This window comes from Cavia porcellus, unplaced genomic scaffold (assembly GCF_034190915.1).
Source record: "Cavia porcellus strain 051 isolate PalLab524CR breed Dunkin Hartley unplaced genomic scaffold, mCavPor4.1 scaffold_19, whole genome shotgun sequence".
NCBI lineage: Eukaryota > Metazoa > Chordata > Mammalia > Rodentia > Caviidae > Cavia > Cavia porcellus.
The window spans coordinates 6,834,023-6,846,835 of NW_026947502.1; the positions used below are offsets into that span (position 1 = coordinate 6,834,023).

The 12,813-nt window shown below is 53.0% G+C and overlaps 1 protein-coding gene across 2 annotated transcripts; it reads right to left on the bottom strand.

The window, feature by feature from the left end:
- Positions 1-5,075: 5,075 nt before the first annotated feature.
- Atox1 (antioxidant 1 copper chaperone) lies at positions 5,076-11,793 on the bottom strand. Of its 2 annotated transcripts, XM_003464517.5 has the most exons (4): positions 11,645-11,776; positions 7,768-7,843; positions 6,519-6,672; positions 5,076-5,165 (listed from the first exon to the last, which is right to left on the bottom strand). In XM_003464517.5, the coding sequence occupies exons 1-3, from the start codon at positions 11,648-11,650 to the stop codon at positions 6,548-6,550; spliced, it is 207 nt and encodes a 68-aa protein (XP_003464565.2). In that variant the 5' UTR covers positions 11,651-11,776; the 3' UTR covers positions 5,076-5,165; positions 6,519-6,547. The 2 variants fall into 2 exon arrangements, with proteins under 2 accessions (XP_003464565.2, XP_063086744.1); XM_063230674.1 differs by lacking the exons at positions 5,076-5,165; positions 6,519-6,672 and adding an exon at positions 6,679-7,241 and having other exon boundaries at positions 11,645-11,793.
- Between the last annotated feature and the right edge of the window lie 1,020 nt (positions 11,794-12,813).

Sequence of the window (12,813 nt, forward strand, 5' to 3'; positions counted from 1 at the left end):
AGGCAGAGGAGGAACAGGAGGAGGAGGAGGAAGACTCTCTTTATCACTGGCCAACAAAGAGATGAGACCTCACCTCGTCCACAATGTGGCGGGTGCAGGTTTACTGATTTCGTCCCAGGACAACATCTCAGGGTGACTTGGTACGAGGCACGGACGGGTGTAGTAGGCAGAACGAAGAACCCAGAGTGATGCTTACGGAGCAGCCTGTCCAACATGGCTCTCATGCAGCAAACACCCAGAGACTGCACGGTGCAGACTGGGACTCTGCATACTCCCCAGCCCACCCACCTCCGGGCTCCTCCTGGGAGAAATGTGAGCTGCACCGGATTAGAAGGAATCACCTGTAGAACAGCTGGCCGTGTTCTTCACAACCATGGAAGGCAGGAAAGAGGAGGAATGACTGAGCAACTCTCAGAGATCAGAAGGGATAAAGAAGCCGAGAGGCCGGGCACCATAGCTCATGCCGACAATCCCTGCACCCTCGGAGGCTGAGGCAGGAGGATCATGAAATGGATTCTGATATGGAGAGCTGAGCAGTTTAACAAGACCCTGTCTCAAAAAAAAAAAAAAAAAGACAAAGGAGGAGGTAGCCTTTGGTTTATTCCATGGTTGTACTACATATATGCATACATACATACCACGTGTACCTGAGCCCTGGTATAGAGAGGGCAGAGACAGGCAAACTGGTGAGACTGGTTCAGCCCTGTCCCATTTAACAGCCTAGAACTCCAGAGGCAGCTGTGGCCCTGCAGTGGCTCAGCTGAAGGTCAGGAATGTGGAGCTCTGACTCTAACCTACCTGTGGGCAGCGCCCTCCTCCACTTTGGGCTATTCGATCCTCATCCACCCAGGACCTGTCAAGGTCAGACCAGAGGAACCAGCTCCAGGCACGCAAGGCCAGAGAGAGCACATCAGCAGTGCACTGAGCTACATCCCCAGGCCCCCACCCCCAGGGTCTTGCTGAGTCCCTAGGTTGCCCAGACTTGGCACAACTTGGAATCCTCCTGCCTCAGCTTCCCTGAGCAGAGTGGTATCTTGGTCCATGAGTATTTTTGTTCGTGAGCAATTTAGTTTGCAAACAGAAGCATTTTGGCAGAGTTCTGCTTTCATCTGTGAACCCCGCATTGGAATGATGAACTGGACTGTGGCCTACTTTCCCACACGAACATGAACATGGCCATCTTTTCCAGAACTGTGGCATGGATTACATTTGTGAACCGAGGCAACACTGCAGTGGACTCCAGGCTGCACACCCTGCCCAGCTCAACCCTGTGTGCTTACCTAAGACACAGCTTGCTTCACAGCCCGGGTCCCAGCCACATCTCTGAAAACAGTTCCGGACCTCAAGTCCCTAAAGGACACAAAGGACCAGGCGTCCTCCTGCCACAGCCTCAGAGTTTGATATCGGTGATGTCATGGCAGGCCGAGACCTATCTCCTGCCGGGCCACCGATCAGAGAGCTCTTTGTCCACTGACACTAAGCACCTGCAGGGAAATCTAAACCTGTCTCTGATGGACGGATGGACGGATGGACGGACAGACGGACGCTCCACGGTATCATGGGTGCGGCTGAACGAGGCAGACAAGGTAGGCCTCCCACTTTCCTCCGGCTTCCGTTTTTACTCTTCATGGTCTCCTGGGTTGAACGGATCCAGCCCTGAAGTTTCTCAGACTTCAGACGGTGCAACTGTGGAGTCTCTGCTCAAACAGCTTTGCAGCATCGTCCCTGCGAGTGAGGGTCACACACACACACACACACACACACACACACACACACACACACACGCTGACCTCGTAGGTCTCACAAGCTTCACAGGGAATAGGATCAAGATCCCCGAGTCGCGGATGAGGAAACTGAGTTTTGCCAAAGAAGCAGCAGCTCTTCCCCAGTGACAGTTACCAGGCTGGGGGGAGGAACTGAGTCCAGTCTGAGGGGGCTCAGAATTCAACACTGAAACAGCTTTGGTTTGGGTTTGAGTGTGTCGGCTTGACAGACTGCAGCCTACTGAGACTCTCCCTGTGCCCAAGGGAGCAGCTTAAAACCTGGGATCAGCCAGGCAAGGCGGTGCACGCCTATAATTTCTGCACTCGGGAGGCTGAGGCAGGAGGATCTCCTCCAATTTGAGACCAGCCTGAACTACAGAGAGATCCTGTCTCAAAAACCAAACCAAACCAGACCAACCAATCAAACAAAACAAAACAAAACCTAGGAAAACTCAAATGTTCAACCAGTAAAAAGTGACCAGCACCTGGTGGTAGAGTGATACCGTGAAATACTTAGGGCTCGGGGGAAATAAATGACCTACTGGTGTCTACAACATGGATGAACCGCAAAGCCGGGGGTGTGGCTCAGCAGTTGAGCACTCCAGCATGCCCCAGGCCCTGGGTTCCACCTCCAGCATGGCAAGAAAGAAACAGGGGGAAAATAAAGCTAGACAAATGTGAGGGCAAACTAAGGCTGCGGCTGTGGGAAGCGGCTTTTTGGGTTGGAGAGAAGAGGGAAATACTGCCAGGGAGCTTAGGAAACCTTTTTCTCCCCATCCTTCTGTACTAGGGGCCAAATCCAATCCAGGGCCACAGGCACTCGAGGCAAGCACTGTCACTGAGCTACCATCCAGTCTCTCTGATTTTTCCTTTGGTACTGGAAATTGAACTTAGGACCTTTCACTTGCCAGGCAGGCACTTATGCGGCTGAGCTATATTCCTGGTCCTAGCTTATCTAATTTTTTAAGACAAGGTTTTACTGAGTTCCCCAGGCTGGTCTCAAACTTACGACCCTTGTGTCTTGGCCTCTTGCACAGCTGGGTTTCAGGCACGCACAGCTGTGGTTTGGCAGAGAGAACATTTGCAGGTGATCAACAGCTCATTATTGCATCTTGATTGCGGTGCTGGTTGCACAAATGTGTGCATCTAGTCTTTAGATCTTAAATATTATACACTGTAAACACAATGTAGTGCTTTGAATGAAATTATACCTCAAAAATGCTGCTTAAAAAAACCACAACAGGGCCAGGGATATAGCTCAGCAGCACAAGCACCAGTTTGGCAAGTGCAAGGTCCTGAGTTTGATTCCTGGTACCAAAACAAAATAAAACCACCAAAACTGGTATGGTGGGGTGCGCCTATAATCCCAGCACTTGGGAGACTGAGGCAGGACAATCCCAAATTTGAGGCAAGCCCGGGCAATGTAATGATATAGCAAGGTAGGTCTCAAAATAAAAACAAAGCCTGGAGTGGTGGCCCATACCTGAAATCTCAGCACTGGGGAGGCTGAGCCAGAAAGATTGCCACAAGTTCAATGACGGACATGCTAAGTTTGAGGCCAGCCCAAACTACATTGTAAAACCCTGGCTCAAAAACTCCCAAATAAATAAATGGGGAAGTAGCTCAAGAACAAGGCCATGGGGGCTGGGGATTTAGCTCAGAGGCATAAGCCCTGGTACCGATAAAAAGTTAAAAAAAAAAACAAAAAAACAAAAAACGAGGCCATGAGTCCAATCTTCAGCCCAGGGTGTGGGTGGAGGACCCACCAGCACAGGAACCCAGGATCCCCAGCAGCTTCAGGGAACACCTTTGGGCTGACACAGGAGAGGAGTGCACCCACAGCCCACCCCGATCCCGGATCCACACCCAAACTGGTGCCTGCTCCCTTTGGGTTTGCAGAGCAGAAATGGAATGGGTCCTCTTGGTCCTGGTTGGGCAAAGTGCAGCCTGGTTGTGGAGGGCTTCCTGGTGGTGGGGAGGGGTTGGGGAGGGAGAGGGCTTTGTGGGTGAACCTGGGGAGACGGGTCCTTTTGCAAGGCCACCTGGGCAGAGGGGGCCCTGGGAAGTCCCAGGAGCAGCTGGCTGCAGGATAGAGGAGGTGGGGTCCCAGGCTGCAGCCCCACCCCTGCGGGCCTGGAACAGCAGACCAAGCCCTGTGATGGACTCCAGCTGGGTGGGTACAGAGGTCACGGGGCTGAATCCCTGGAGGGCCAGGTAGCCTGGGCTATGCAGTCCAGCGGCTAAGCACAGCTAACTGCCCTGAGGTTCCCAGGCCTCACTGGCGCAAAGCTGGCCCTCACCCCACAGAGGGCGGCGTGCCCAGGAGGTGAATGGCAGCTGTGCCCCAGATGCACCAGGTAAAAGCAATCCTCCAGGGGGCTCCCTCCCAGGAACTGCCTGGGAAACTCACCTGCCTGGCATGTAGAGAACCCAATGGATCTGTCCTTCTCTAGTCCTAATGGCACAAGGCTCTGTTCTTGGATGTCAGATCTTTAAACAATTCTCGCTTCAGTTTCTAACATGGTGTAACCCACAAAGCTAGAACCTCTTTCAGAATTTCAGTAATTCGCTGAGTACATAAGGTGGAAGCTGATGGACGGTGGGGATGCACAACTGCAAGAGCCTGGAGTTTGAGGGGCCTGAGGCTAGGCCTCTCCCAAAACGCTCCTCCCCAAACAAAATAGCTACTGGAACTAAAATATTCAGGCTGCTTTGACACACACCCAAAAGCATAGCTTTGTAAAGGACTAATCCTTAGACTGACTAGGATCCTAATCACTGTTTTCATAGATATTTAATTCATCAAATATGCAAAAAAAAAAAGTTATCTGAATTTGCTTTGGTTTTTGAAGAGGGTTTCACTGTAGCTCAGGCTGGCCTTGAACTCACTATGCAGCCTATGCTGGCCTCTCACTCAGTGATCCTCCTGCCTCAGCCTCCGGAGGGCTGGGATTGCATAGTCACCTGACTGAATCAGTTTGGCTATCTGCAGCAGCTGCTCCTCTCCTATTTTATGCCTGTGGACACGGAGAAGTGAAGCGGCAACACTCCAGCCTCTCCCCATCACACAACTGCTGTCACACTGGATAGCTTTTACACGCAAGTCAGTTGGCAAACTATGGAGGCTGAGAAAGTATTAGAAAGAAAGGAGGTCACTGATCTGGCCCAGTACTCTGGCTTTTAACGAGAAAGTGTCCCAATGGGGGCAGTCACTTGCTAACGATGATAGCACAAAGACAGACTCCACAGGTCGCCTGACTCCGAAGATGAAGCTCCGACCCAAGACAAGCAAGTCACGCCAGACCACGCAAGGACAACTCCAAGGGCAGCTGGACTTTATTGCAGCGGCACTAGGAAGGGGCGGGGCTCCATCGAAGGTCTGGTCCCAGTCTGTCCGAAAGCCTGCTCAGAGACCAAGAAAGGTTACATGGCGCACGCGCGCCACCTGCTGTGCACACGGCAGCATCGCAGGCAGTCACAGTGATCAAGAGCCCCGCAATCTCGCTAGCTAAGCAAATCCCTGCAGGGGCCTCTAGGGGCGCTCCCAGGGCTGCCACACATGCGGGCCCACTGTAACCCCTCCCGCTGCAGTTTATGACCCACAGGTGTAACAGAATCATGAGCCAAGAATCTCTCCACAGCCAGCCCACCAAGGTGACTTCATGACCAATAAGTTGGAGAAGTTATTGGAGTCTCTGCGGCTTCCAAACCTGACTCCAAAGCCATCAGCAGGGCACCTCTTAAAACAGATGTTTTACTTCCAGCACTTAGGAGGCTGAGGAAGGAGGATCCTTGCAAGTTTGAGGCCACCCTAGGTTGCATAGTGAATTTAAGGCCAGCCTGAACCACACAGCAAGGCTCTGTCTCCAAAAACAGAACAAAATGAAAACACATCACAGGTGGATGGCATTTGAGTGTGTGGAGTAACGGGTAATGTCTGGTGACTGGGGTGTGTGTGTGTGTGTGTGTGTGTGGGCACACACGCGCACCTTGAGTACGCCAGGTAAGTGCTGTGCCCCTAAGCTGCTCCAATTCTTAGTTGGCCAGGCTTTACTCCAGCCAGATAGCTAGGATTCCAGGCCTGCACCACCACGCCCAGCCGTGAGACCCTTTCTTTAAACAGAAGAACAAGGCCTGGTGATGCAGCTCAGAGGCAGAATTCTTGCCTGGGACTTGCAAGGCCCTGGATTCAATCCTTAGTAGGAAGTATGGCTTTCCAATCCAGAAGTCTGCCCCAACAGTCCCCCATGTGCATACCGCCTTACAAGCCCAGATCTGCCACTGCCTGTCCTGCCTCAGCCTCACTTGGGTTGTGTCCAGGGGTGACAGGAGCAGGAGAAGAAATCTGGCACCCCCGACTCAGGCGTGTGGTGACTAGGTATCCAGGGCGGTGTTGGCACTCTCGTCCCAAACGCCCAATTCAAGCAGGAATGAGCCTCTGCTCCGACAGCTCTGCAGCTCTCCCAGGCCCCATCCACCCTGCGCAGGGTGGACTGCCAGCATCCTCCTGCCTCTGCCGCTTGCCTGTAATTCCGGCTGAGGGCAAGGCAGGAGTATCATGAGTTTGTATCCAGCTTGGCAACAACCACAAAACCTTCTGATTTTGGATTTTCCTACTTGGGATGCTCAGCTAAATGAAACTTGCGCAAGTTTCCTAAACCCTGAACAAAACCCCAAATTGGAAACAGCGCTGGTGGCCTGCCTTTCGGTTAAGAGATACTTGGCCGTGTCACCATGGAAAGGTGGGTGCCGCACCTGGCTGTGCACTGCAGCCTGTGCTGGGGCTACTTGGGGCCCACATAGGACACGGTCTTGCCCGTCTTGTTCAGGGTCGCCAGCAGGGTGTCCACGCTGTGCTCGGAGTCAATGCTGACCTTCTTGCTAGGCAGGTCAATGTTGAACTCAACTCCTGCAGGAAGAGGAAACGGGGTATGGGGAGCAGAGGCTGAGACCCTCCCACTTCCAGCAACAGAGCGTCCAGGCTGCTAAATCATTGCTTGCAGTCACCCTGCCCTCTTTCCTTGAGGCCAGGGATGGACAAAACTTTCCCATCAGGGCCAGGCAGGAAAACAAACTTGAGCCCAGCCCGGGCAACTTGGCAAGACCACGACTTAAAAATAAAAAATAAAAGGGCCAGGGACTTAGCTCAGTGGTGTAAGTGCCAACCTGGGAAGCACGAGGTAATAAGTTCAATACCCGGTACCAAAAATAAACAAACGAACACACAAAAAATAGAGCGCTGGGACACAGCTCAGTGCCAAGGCCCTGGGCTCAACCCCCAGTGCTGCTGAAACAAAAACCAAAACTGTCCCTGGACTCCCAGCTCCAGGGCAGGTGTCCCCAAGCCCTCGAGGGGGAAGGGGATGTCTGCGCACCTGTCCTCAGGGGCCAGCCCCTGCACTCCAGAGGACACAATGTGGCTTGTGAAGGAGCCGCAGCACAGAGAGGCGGATGTGGGCTGAAGTCCCCTTCCCAGGCCTGAGGAAAAAAGCCAGTTGGGGCAAGACAGCGTCAGCCTCTCTCCAGGTCCATGCCCTCCCGCAGGGCCAAAGCCTCCACAAGTCCCTGCTCCGCGCCACCAGGAAAGCTCTGCTCAAGGCTGCTAGGAGATCACCTCGCAGGGCAGCCTTCTCAAAGCCGGTCTGCTGGGTGTGATGCACCCGTCATCCCAGGACTCCGGAGGCTGAGGCAGAAGGAGCACAATTTGGAGCCCAGCATAGGCCATATAATGACTTTGTAAGACCCTGTCTCAAAATTTAAAAAGGAAATGGAAAAAAAAGAAAAAAAAAAAAGGAAATGGACTTGGGTTTTGCGGGGATGAGGGTGGGGTGGAGATGATCATGACTGTGCCCCGGTCCTCCTGTGGGGTCAACGGTGGATTACATATGCACAGGTAAGCCGAGCACCTGACACAAGGGCAGGTACCCCGCTAGCCTGCACTGGGCGTGGCCCTAACTAGGGGGAAAGGGGGTGCACGACTTGAGGGCCGCCCCAGCTCACTCACCTCCCAGCTTGTTGAGGACGCGGGCCACGGCGTCCGCACAGCCCTCACAGGTCATGTCCACGGAGAACTCGTGCTTCTGAAAGAATGGAGGGCCCGTGAGGTCTGGGGTATAGTTCACAAGAAATAAAAAGAAAAAAGGTGGGGGAGACAGTTGTGGTGGTGTATCTGTAATCCCAGCACGCAGAAAGAGGATTTCCACGAATTCAAAGCCAGCCTGAACAATCAACAAACTCAAACTCAGCCTGCACAATTTAGTTACCTTTACTGTGCCTCAAAAAACGGGAGTGTGGCTGACTGAGAAGACCCTGGGTTTGATCCCCAACACCACAGAAATATGTGTGGTTCCCAGAATGCAGGCTGTCAGGTGCCGCCCCAGAGCTCCTGAAACAGAGTCTGGACTTGAATGTGACATCCAGGTCAGGGACCTGGATTTACAGAGAGGCCTGGCAGGCCTGCTCAGGGGTGCCCGCCTCTAATCCCAGCATCCTGGGAAGCCAAGACAGTTTGAGCCCAGCCGGGACAACTCAGTGACTTGATGAGACCCTATCTCAAAACGAAAATAAGAGCTGGAAATGCAGCTCAGTGTGGAGGCCCTTGGTTCGATCCCCAGTGCTGAGAAATTTATCTATACATATATTGCTGCAATGCAGACAAGCTTGTGGCTTTATTTCTCCACCGAACACCAGAGGTGGGCAGCTGAAACAGAGGCTGTGGAGTTTGTGAAGGCAGAGGTGGCTGCCACTGCCCTTTCGGGAAGGTTGCTTCAATTCTGCAACAAGCAGTAGAGGAATCAGCGGTGCTGGAACCTGTGTACCAAGCCCAGGCTTTGAAGGGTTTGCAAGCGCAGTGTAAGCATTAAACTCGTGCGTCTCTTGGGCCTGCAAAGGGAGCTGCTCGTTTTATTTAATTTGAGGCGGAAAGGGGTTCACACTCCTCCATAGGAAGTGGGGGCTGAAGTCAGGAAGTGACCCAGGCATCCCGGTCCTGGAAAGTTGTGTTGGTCTGGAAGGGCCAAGTCCCCCGCCACCCCACCCCACCACGATCCTGATTCTTTGTGCTGCTGCCCAGGGCCAAAAATCCACAGAGGTCTGAGATGACCAGGTCTCCTCTACTCTGCCAGGGACAAAGGCTGCCACGGTCAGAGGTGACTTCTGGCAGCAAACATGACAATTCAGGGTTCACCTCCTCCACCTTAGCTGCAAAACTGAATTCGAGGGGGGAGAAGGGCAGGAAGCCTGCTTAAGGACGGAAGTCCATTCTGCAGCGCTGACCCTCAAGACCTGTCCCACTGCCTGAGACTGGACTTGGGCAGTCCCAGCTGCCTGGGGCTCCTGCTTTGTCACTCTTAAAAGGAGGCCTTCAAAGGGGATTTAAAGGAAACATGATACTCTTTCCCTAGAACCTCAGAACTGGAAAGGAGGGGATCCAGTCTAGGGAAGAAATGACTCCATCTTTGCAAACTCTGGTGCCCGACTGAAATATTTACTAATATTTTAGTGCTTATATGTATGTTGTTTAATCATCATAACAACTTCCATAAAGCAGATAATATTTCTCTTATTAACCCCCCTTTTTAAGACAGGATCTCGCTATGCAGTCCAGGATAGCCTTGAACTTGCTATGTAGCCCAAGGTGGCCTTGAACAGGGCTTCACACATGCTAGCAAGCACTCTCATTGAGTGACATCTCCAGCCCTTAAAAATAAGTGGTTTTTTTTAAAAAAGGCTGCAGATGTAGCACTGTGGTACAGCCATTTCTTAGCATGCTCAAAACCCTGGGTTTAGCCAGGTATGGTGACACATGCCTGAAATTCCAGCACTTGGGAGGCAGAGGCAGGAGTATCATTGCAAGTCTGAGGCCAGCCTGGGCTACACAATGAGTTCAAGGACAGCCTGAACCATATACACAGAGTCTGTCTCACAAAAAAATAATAATAATAATTAAAAAAATAAAGACTCTAGGTTCAGTCCCTAGTACAAGGAAAAAAAAGAAAAAGAGAGTTGAAAGTTGTCTATCAGACAGGAATGGTGGCACATGCCTGTAATCCCAGCACTCAGGAGGCTGAGGCAGGAGGATTGCTATGAATTTGCAGCCAGCCTGGGCTACAAAGTGAATTCAAGGCCGGCCTGAAACATATAGTGAAACCCTGCCTCAAAAAAAGCAAAAAATAAAATTGAAGAAAAACTTATAATTCCAAAAAAAACAAATGTTTACCTACAGTTATGTCCCATTTGTCCTAGGTCTACCGCGGAGATTCCATTTCCTGGGGCCTGGCTGTGTGAGTGGCTGCAGTGCATAGCACCGGCCTAACAGTGGTCCTGTGAGGCCAGGTTTTATCCCTATGATATACATCAGGAAGTCAAAGGAGAGGGAAGGAAGGCAACAGTGTGCTTGTGCTCACGCAGCTGGCCCAGAGGAGACAGGTTTCCAGAGGATCTGGGACTCCCAGCCCTTGCTGCTCGGGGATGCTTCTCTGGGACCCTTCCCAGGTAGCTTGCTCTCCCCCATCCTGCTTCCACACAGTCATTAGACTGACACCCACTTCCCTTCCACTGTGCAGCTTTGATTTGATGCCAAGTTCCCTCCTGGTCCTGATCACTGCCCGGAAGCCCAGAAGTGAGGGACACAGAATACAGGGACCCTCACGCTGGCCTCTCCCTCACTGCTATCCCCAACAACAATGCGGTGGCCTCCACAACAGGAGTCACTGAGTCGTGATTGCCTCTCCCCCTGCCAAGGGTGGACTTGATCAACTGGGAGAGACAATTCCATCGGCTTCTTGGTCTACATTTTGTGTTACCCAAGGATTTGTCTCAAGGCACCTGGCAATACCCAAAGGACACGACGCAAGATGAGTTTCAAGCTCTGTCTAGGGAGCCTTAGGCTCACCTGTCAGCTCCCAAAAGACAGGCTGCTAGGCCACTGTGCATGAGCAGGTACCTCTGGGTACCCACCTGGCTCAGGGCTCACACCAAGCAAGCACCTGGGAGGAGACTGCTAACCACTCTGACCCACGCCAGCACCCCCAGTGGGATCAGAGGGTTCTCTTCTCTCAAGCCAGTAGGACTGGTTTTGTCTGGTCACCAGGCTGGGAGAGGAAGTAAGGGGCTTATCCTATCCTATCCAGTTCCAGATGATTATTCCTAATACATTCCTGTGCTTTTCTTCTTTTTAAACTCTATCTAAGGCCTCAATCTCTTATCTGGGAAACACGAGACTGAGTGTGGCACCCACGAATGTGGCTGGATTAGATAGTGGCAAAACAAGCTAAGTCCTGCCTGCTTACTCATGCCTCTCCAAACTCTCATCTCCTTCACCCGCCACCATGGCCTGGTCCCTGAAGCGCCCCGGGTCTCAGGGCTTCAGGATAAAAGTGTCCAGATGGAAAAGTGCAAAGTACAGCCTCGAAACCCTGCCGCGGCGCGGGGCTGGAAGAAGGCCGGGGTGGCAGGGGAAGTGAGGAAAAACACGGACCCCAGAAGCAGCAGTCAGGTCCACGCACCTGTGGCTCCACTCGCGCCCCCCCCCCAATCCTGCTGGCCAGGCAGGGACGTCCACGTGGAAGGCCCGGGCCAGGCGTCCCTGTTCCAGCTCTCCGGCCGCTGGGGGGGGACAGACGTGTCTATTTCCCACACAGTACATTCAGGGGCGGCCGGGGCGTGCACTCGTGGAGGCCTTGCACCTCGCATCTGCAGCCCACTTTCGAGTGGAGCCTTTCGGCTCCGTCTTTCTGGAGGGTCGCAGAGGCCGGAGCGCGGATGCGAGGCGTGAACAGAGGAACAATCGTACTCTCGCGGTCAGTATCAGATCAATCGGCAGTACAGGCCAGGATCGCGGCGTGCGCCACCCCACCCCATCCGGACGCCGGACCACTTACCGGCATGACCAAAGCGACAGAGGCAGCGGCAGCAATGGCAACGCCTCTCCCGGGCAGGAGGGCGGGGCTAGGCGACACTCGGCGACATTTCCGGGAACAGGCGCGCGGGGGAGACCACGCCCCTAGGGGGCCGGATCAAAAGTTAAGTCCCGCCTATCCGAACACGGTCTCGCGTGATCACGCCCTTTCACGGGCGTGTCTACTGGAGACCACGCCCCGATTGTGGGGCTCTGCTGAGGCACCGCCCACACTGGGCAGTGTCCATTCAGACAGAAAGGCGGCGCACGACGGGCCGCAGTGGCAAGATTTACCCTAGCAGGACCCAGAGGGAGCGGAGATCACCATGTGGGGTCCACAGGGCCCGCCCTAGCCAGGCGCGGGGCCGCAAGCCTGTGATCCCAGCCCTCCGAGGCCGAGGCAGGACCATCAGCACGAATTCGAAACCAGCCTGGGCTACTACATAGGGAGCTCCTAAATAAAAAATAAACACGCTGTGTCCTGACTACGGAGAATGGGTCTCTCACCTCAAGTAGAAACACAGTCACCCCCCCAACTCCTTTTTTTTTTTTTTTTTTTTTGGTGCGATACTGGGGATTGAACCCAGGGCCTTCACACTGAGCTACATTCCCAGCCCTTTGTTTTACTTTTTATTTTGGGAGGTAGTCTGTCTGTGTCGCTTGAATGGTGTAGGCTGGGCCAGAATTTAGGATCCTTCCTCCTGCCTCAACCTCCCAGAGTGCTGGGACAGACCTGCTGGGTGAGGGAGAACTCTTAAAGGAGGTGGAGGAGGGGTTACAGTCTCCACAAACAAGAAAGGGAGAGGCAGAGAGAAACCCATATATGCAAAAAGTAGGAAGTCAAAACGCCTGGGTGGGGTGGGAGTCGGGGCAGAAATAAGAGGCTGCAACTTGGTTAGGAGGGGAAACCAAGTGATGGACAGGTCTGGAGCCCACTATGTAGTCCAGGCTTGTCTTGAATTTGTGCCAACCTCCTGTCTCAGCTTCCCGATTGCTGGGATTTCAGGTGTAGGCCACCACGCTCAGTTTCTTTTATTCTTTGTTGTCTTCCTTACTTCTCACTGCCCAGCCTCTCATTACTGCAATCTCATGGTAATCTTTTTTTTTTTTTTTTTTTCTTTTTGAGATAGGGTTTCACTATGCAGTTCAGGC

Excerpts from the sequence above, each read along its gene's own strand:
- Atox1 (XM_063230674.1), bottom strand. Across the intron at positions 7,242-7,767 it reads CGTCCTCAACAAGCTGGGAG|GCCTGGGAAGGGGACTTCAG; the intron begins GTGAGTGAGCTG and ends TTTTTTCCTCAG.